Source organism: Carassius auratus, unplaced genomic scaffold (genome assembly GCF_003368295.1).
Source record: "Carassius auratus strain Wakin unplaced genomic scaffold, ASM336829v1 scaf_tig00016277, whole genome shotgun sequence".
NCBI lineage: Eukaryota > Metazoa > Chordata > Actinopteri > Cypriniformes > Cyprinidae > Carassius > Carassius auratus.
In genome coordinates this window covers 26,160-33,857 of record NW_020524658.1, presented here as the reverse complement: position 1 = coordinate 33,857, position 7,698 = coordinate 26,160, and the positions used below count along the sequence as shown (strand labels likewise).

At 36.2% G+C, this 7,698-nt stretch overlaps 1 protein-coding gene across 1 annotated transcript; it reads right to left on the bottom strand.

Moving 5' to 3' along the window:
• Positions 1–2,626: 2,626 nt before the first annotated feature.
• Positions 2,627–7,614, bottom strand: LOC113075028 (CD209 antigen-like protein C). The gene is made up of 5 exons (XM_026247743.1): positions 7,365–7,614; positions 6,566–6,796; positions 3,122–3,249; positions 2,900–3,006; positions 2,627–2,786 (listed from the first exon to the last, which is right to left on the bottom strand). The coding sequence occupies exons 1-5, from the start codon at positions 7,546–7,548 to the stop codon at positions 2,627–2,629; spliced, it is 810 nt and encodes a 269-aa protein (XP_026103528.1). The 5' UTR covers positions 7,549–7,614.
• Between the last annotated feature and the right edge of the window lie 84 nt (positions 7,615–7,698).

Here is a 7,698-nt window from a genome sequence, read left to right as displayed (position 1 = left end):
ACCAATACGTCTTCGCTGCGTTCACCTTCAGCCTTTATCACAGTGTGACAGTTGTTTTTTCTTCCAACAAAAATGAAGAGATTAACACCCATGAAAACATACTTTAGAAAACGATCATGATTTATTTTAATTTACTTTTTAAAATTGAAAACATATTATTGTGTATTTCGGCATTACATTATGCAGCCATGCAAAAGAAATTATTAACGACACACATCATTGTCTGAAAGTACTAAATGGCACAGAGAGAGAAACATCATGTAGAGATATTTTGTTTTCTATTATTAAATATAATTTTGTATTAAGTAATAATGAAATTGATCGTGGACTTCAGGAGAAACCCCCCTGCACTCCCTCCACTCACCATCATGAACAGCACTGTGACTGCAGTGGAGTCATTCAGGTTCCTGGGTACCACCATCTCTCAGGACCTGAAGTGGGACATTCACATTGACTCCATCGTAAAAAAGGCCCAGCAGAGGTTGTACTTTCTCCGCCAGCTGAGGAAGTTTAACCTGCCACAGGAGCTGCTGAAACAGTTCTACTCCACCATCATTGAATCCATCCTCTGCACTTCAGTAACTGTCTGGTTCAGCTCAGCTTCTAAATCTGACCTCAGAAGACTACAGAGGGTAGTCCGGACTGCTGAGCGAATCATCGGTTCAACTCTCCCATCTATTCAAGAACTGTACTTATCCAGAGTGAGAAAAAGGGCTGTCAAAATCACTCTGGACCCCTCACATCCAGCACACTCCCTCTTTGAACTGTTGCCATCTGGTCGACGCTACAGAGCACTGAGCACCAGAACGACCAGACACAGAACCAGTTTCTTCCCTCAGGCAATCCATCTTATGAACAGCTGACAATAATGGCGAACACACTACACTTTATATTTATATACACACACACTTTATTTATCTAACACACATACTTAGTATACACTTAAATTTTGCACACAATATATATGTACATACATAACTTCACTTTGTAATATACCTGCCTACAATTGTCATTTGTATATTGTCATTCACTGTCTACATATTTGTATTTTTTATTCTTTTATTATGTGTTTTATGTTCTGTCGCTGTCATTCTGTTGTACTGCGGAGCTTCTGTCACGAAAACAAATTCCTCGTATGTGTAAACATACCTGGCAATAAAGCTCATTCTGATTCTGATTCTGATTCTGATTCTGATGAATCATTAGTGTATCATGATACATATATTAGAGTAAGAGTAAAGGGATCTGTGATTTATTTATTTTTTTTAAGTAATTGAGTTATAGAAGTGGCAAATTGATAATGGTGTTATTTTTAATAAATTGAAATAAATATAGAACAGATTAAACATATTGCCAATAGACAATTACATTAATACATGTTTTGTCTATATTCTTAATGAATATTAGCTGGTTAGTTATATGATTTGAAATGAAATAAATTTTCAGGGGCTGACTTGATGTATAACCAACCATATTGTTGATTATAAAGGCTAAAAAGCTAAAAATTAATAATAATAATAATAATAATAATAATAATAATAATAATAATAATAATAATAATAATAATAATAATAATAAAATATAATAATTTATATTTCATTGTAGATGGATATACAACATTTTTTTGTTGTGCGGGAGTAGGTCTGCAAATGAGCAACAGTCAGGTGAGAATAGAACAGACAGCCTCACACACACAATACGACTGTGTTCCCAAGATTCATTGCAGTCATTGAACCCTTATGTTGTTTTAATATTCTGCCGATTTCCACGTACATTTCATAAGAAAAAGCAGTGGTATCATCAAAGGATAAACATGAATGTCCTAATACTGAATCAGGAAGTCTTTATTGTAAAAAAAATAAATAAATCTACATTCCCAATTCAAAATTTTCCAGTGACTGGTCACATCTAAAAAACTGTATTAGTTTTTTTTACAGTGTTGTATATGGCTCAGTCAGTACTCCTACTCCCATATATGAAATACAGGAAATACAATGGAATAGTGGATTGCAATAAGGTTAGTAGTATACAACCCTACCCTAATAGTCAAATAATATTTTTTAATCATACCCTTATTGGGGGCTGAGCCCCCCTAAAATGAAAATCTTAGAATCGCCCCTGGTGCTTTATACAATAATGCTTGTCAAAGCAGCTTTATAGAGTCAAACAGGAAAATAGTTTGTCAATACTTAATAGAATGTCTACAGTGGACTGTCAAAATAAAGTGTTACCAAAGTTAACATTTTAATTGCTGAAGCCACATTTCTCATTTACGTTTAGTTTACCTTGAAATACTAAAATAAGGACACAACAAAAATTACTAAAACTTTAACCAAAATTTAAAAAGGCAAAAGAAAACAGGAATATAAAATTAAAACAAATGCAAAGTAATAATTCAAACTACAATAGCATATTAATGATGGTAAAATAAAAGTATGCTAGATCTACATTCTGCTTCAAAGGCGATGCTTCAGGAGCCAGAATGGACAGCCCTGCTTTAGATGATAATCATTATGAATTTTTTGTACTATTAAAATTAGATCATCAAAAAATAAATGTAATAATAATAATAATAATAATAATAATAATAATAATAATAATAATAATAATAATGTATATGATGTTGTTATTGCTGTATGAGGTGTGATATATTTTTCTCACAGATCCACTGACGAGCACCATTACATGGAACATCAAGCCACCCTTTTAATAGAGGATGTTTTTTTAAATAAGTCACAACACAGTTCTCTTGTTCTTTTCCATTTGGCTCTTTTGGCTCCCAGAAGCTGAAAATACAGATCAACATTAGATGTTCAGTGCTGCTTTCTGTATGATTTGATACTGACTGTGAGAATCATTTATAATAGAAGGTAATCAGTTCAATTCAGTGATTTCTCACTCATAGGTTACTGTGCTGCCATCAACCCATTTCCATGTGCCCTCCACTTCACTGTCAGTCAGACCAATCCAGAATTCTCTTTTATCAGTAATCTTCTTAACAAAATCCTAAACAGATGAAACAATTGCACGTTTATATCAAAAACTGACTATATACATTTCCCCTGACCATCTCTCACTTAACACCTGAACACCAGAAACACACACAGTAACACTCACTCACTTGTTCCTCTCTGGTGTTTATGATGATCAGATCTGCTCCTCTCTTCTGACAGTCTTGTCTGCTCTCAGTCCAGTTCCTTGTCTCATTGGACATGTAGTAAAAACTGGATTGATAGTAAGTCCATCCATCTGAAAACAACAACATTTGACTTTTTGCACTTCATCTCTGTTCATGTATTTTTTGTAATATAGTATATACTTCATAAATAATTGCACAGTCTATGGAGTGGACCTCATTTAAATTACATTGCTGGTTATGTATGTGTATATATATATATATATATATATATATATATATATATATATATATATATATATATATATATATCAGGTCCACTCCATAGACTGTGCAATTATTTATGAATATTATATGTAACTCTGTAGCCTAACCTGATTTTACCAAGTGAGACATGTTCCTGGGACAACATCGTTGTTGACCCTGGAACAACATTGTGATTAACCAATCAGATTTGAAGAACCAGTTTATAGATTTTGTGAAGTTTATGCTTAAAATCAGTGTTTGGTGCTTGTATATCAGTGTCATTCATCTATCATTTCCTCTGATTTTAGGGATTACTCATGGTTAAGGTTAGGTTTAGGTGTAGGGATATGGTTAAGAATATATTTTTGGAGTAAAATGTTGTTCCAGGGTCAACAAAATATGTTGACCTAGGAACACATCGGACTTGGCAAAATCAGGACGTGCAACTCTGTACATGACAAATCAAATTTTGAATCTTGAATCTATTCCCATTTACACTCAACTAGGATTCTTCTCGGGTCCAAAGATCTAGCTGAACCTGATTTGCATTTATATATATATATATATATATATATATATATATATATATATATATATTTCTAACCCAAGACAGAGGTGGAGCTGACTCATTTCCAATCCGTGCGCTCAGATTTTGTTAACAGTACCTTCGGTTTTTGAGTCCATACCCACAAATTCATATTTCAGTGGTTTGAATTAAAGCTCATTCTAAATTAATAATAATAATAATAATAATAATAATTGTTATTTTTATTATTATAATTTGAATGTATAGGCCACTTGAAAAATAATGTTTAATAAACACAATACAATGCATCCCACACCTAAACAGGAGGTGTGGTTGAATCTGCCAGTGGAGGCGGGGCCACAAATACACAAGTTTACAAACCTGAGAGAATGGACTACAAAAGCTTGCACATGGATTATGAATTTGTGGTTATGGATTCAAAAACGGAAAGTATGGTTTACAAAATCTGTGGCACAATTTGTTAAACCGTGGGAACAGTTCACGAATTCATGCTTACATATAATTAGCTGAGGTATGGTATGCGTATTTGGCGTGCTGTCCGGGGAAGGGCTCCGAGCTCGGGAATGGCCTGAACCTAGAGTACCCCCCCCCCTTCCCCGTCTAATTATAAAGAAACTTGAAGTGAGGAGATGGGGTGGAGGAGGGATGCTGATAAACCGTCAATGGATAGAGGTAAGTCAGCGATATTTACAGTGGGATTGATTACTAGATTGTAGTCCACCTGTGTTGATTAGGCTAGGTTGATTAAGTATCTGATGCGCTCCTCCCAAATCTTGTTATGAGAACATCATTTAAAAAAATGTGAGTACGGCATGGATTGTTTTTTTTTTGGTTTTTTGTTCTTGTACATATAACTTCTTGGGCTCTGTATCATCTCCTCACTGGACTCCGAAGCAAGATTCTCTGCCTTCAGCTTGCTGCCCTGAGAAGACGCTCTGGCAGCGGAAGATTGCTAGAAGACTTCCCCTGTGCTATCCGGCATCTATTAGAGCAAATCTCCCAGTGAGGTTGGTGCAAATGCCGTGCTGTGAGTGTAGTTCATGTAGATAGGTGCGGTGATGCCCACGCAGAAACTGCGCTCAACAGAACGGAATGCTATCACTGAGATCATGAATCTCGCCCATCTCCGCTCACAGAATGCCTTCATGAAGGCAGCCCTGCTCCCCCGTTTCTCCCCTCTCAGCTAGCTCGGAGAAGAAACAGAGGAGTCACAGGGCTGAGCAACCAGCTTTAGTGATCTCACACCTGTACAGGTCCTTCGTTCTCACTCTCTACAATGTGTGATCTTTTTAGACGGATCAGAGGAGAATGCTGTCATTGATGATTCCACATCGCTGACAGCTTCAGATTTAAGTGCTTTGTTTGTCTGGGATTCTGGGCTTGGTCCAGCAGAATTTCTATTGGTGATATCTGTGTTGCTGACGGCTAGTCTACTTTCACCTGATATTATAACTTGGATATCCCTGCACTGCAAGGAATATGTCTGCTTAATCTACCTATCCCCTTTTAAGAGGAAGGTCGTGTTATGTGGTCCTCAGCCTAAATGTCTTACCTCTCATTATTAGTTCATGCTTACAGGAGTCCCCAGTATGCACAATCTGTGACTGGGCTCGGAGAGCATCTTCGTTCTGCACTTGCTTGTAGCATGACTGGATTGGATGCATTCACCATTGTGTGTTAATGCAATTGTAGAGACCGTTCAAAAGGGAATTATCTGGTTACTTACGTAAACTCAGTTCCCTGAGAAAGGGGAAGTAGAATTGTGTAGGCCCGTCCGTGCTATAAAGCTGCATGCAAGTCTATTACTGTCACTTCAGTCAAAAGATTCTGATGAAATGGCACTCAGTTCCACCCATTTTGGCGGGTTGAAACACCATTGGTTCATACAGCTACAGTTTCAGAGTTTCCCCATAGAATGTTGATGCAAAGCTTGTTCCCTTATCTCAGGGAACCTAGGTTACTGTAAGTAACCGGAGCGTTTCAAAACATAGTTATAATAATGTAATGTAATTCGTGTTTAGGTCTGTGTAGGCTGATAGCTCTTTTTTATTCTATATTTATTCTAAACACCAGGAGACGTGTGAATACACAGCAAATGTGTGACAGAGCAAATATTTTATCAGTGTAATAAAGCAGTGTTTATTTTTATACTTTATAATCACAAAGAAAATCATGTTATATTGCTGCTGTATATAGTGTGTATTATTTTAAGTTTAGTGTCTAGAGACACGTGTAGTGTTTTAAGATGTCAAACTTTCTGTCTTTGTACAGTATAATAACTGGGTGAAATGAATTCATTGTAGTTGTTGTGTCCAAGTAGACAATATGACAAAAATGTTAATCAAACCAGATATTTTTAAAGAATTAGGGTCCTCCCGGGTTAATTCAGTAAAAGCACATTTAAAACCCTGAGCTACTAATATCAGTCCTGACCTGTGTACAAAGCACTCATAAAAGTTTTAGACCCAAACCCGCTTGGGACGGACCTCAGGTTTTCAGATCTAGGTGGACCCATGAAGACATCTATACACAACCACTTCTAACTTCTAACATAATGTATGGTTTACTCCAAATATATATAACGTACACTACAAGTCACTGAGACCATAACCAGACAACATATTATGAGTATTTACCAGGAATTGAAAGTTGATTCAACACATTTCTGTTCTTTATTTTAAGCTGGTCTCTTTCTTCTGTGAGGTTGGTGATCTTAGTTAGTAGCTGGTCTTTCTCTTCTGTGTAGTTTGTGTTCTTTGTATGGATGTGGACACACAGCACTATGACTGCAGTCAGCAGAAGAACACACAGAAGCACCAAACACACTACAGCTGCTCTGGAGATTCTGGTTTTCACTGAATCACTTCCTGATGATGACAGACAAATGATTCTTAACGTCAGCACAGTGAAAGTGTGTTTGTGTTTGTACCTGTGTGTTGAGGTCTTGTTTTTTAGTTTCGTTTTTTCTCTTGATGTGTCTGTCCATTTCCTGTGTTCCTGTGTTTGTGTTAGCATAAACAGGCTCAGACATTTTTGTTCCTATGACCTCAGTCATGTAGGTTTTTTTTTTTTTTGGCAAACATCCACTATATATTTCTGTGTAGTTTCTGTTTTTATTATTATTTTATTATTTAGGATTTAAACAAATACTCAAATGCACCTGACCTCATCTGAGGTTTGCTTCACTGATTAAGAGCAAACAAGAAACTGATGCTGTGCTTCAGTTATGTTTTAAGAAATCGTTTCACATTCACATCGCATCACATTTTTGACCATCCTAATTAAGTTTAATAGCATTAGAAGAAAACAGCAGCAATAAACAAACTGGAGCTTCTGCTCTTCACACAATCACACATCCTGAACACTACAGACAAGATGTTAAAAGACTGAACATGTGCATTGTGGTGTTTTTATCAAATAAATTAATGTGATTACCTGTCTGCTGAAGTGGTCCGAGTGTCTTTGTCTGTCTCCTGAAGTCACAATCTCTCACACAATCTACACTCTCATATTTAACCACTGTCATCTCCTCTCTATCTTTGATCATTCTCTCAAACTCAGTCCCAATGACATCGTCACAAATATCATCAGACATTTCTGCTCTTTGACCATCAAACATTAAATGATTTAGTTCCTTGTTCCTGTGTAGTTGTGTTTAAGTAGTCAGTAGTCAGGACACGTCTTCTTTTTAAAGCTAGTTGAAAACAAGCTTGTGGTCAGTGCGTGTAATCATGTGACAGCAAATTCTTAAAGTCGATAAGTATGAAAT

Excerpts from the sequence above, each read along its gene's own strand:
- LOC113075028 (XM_026247743.1), bottom strand. The coding sequence starts at position 7,548 with ATGTTTGATGGTCAAAGAGCAGAAATGTCTGATGATATTTGTGACGAT. Across the intron at positions 3,007-3,121 it reads TAAACACCAGAGAGGAACAA|GATTTTGTTAAGAAGATTAC; the intron begins GTGAGTGAGTGT and ends TCATCTGTTTAG. Across the intron at positions 2,787-2,899 it reads GGCAGCACAGTAACCTATGA|CTTCTGGGAGCCAAAAGAGC; the intron begins GTGAGAAATCAC and ends CTGTATTTTCAG.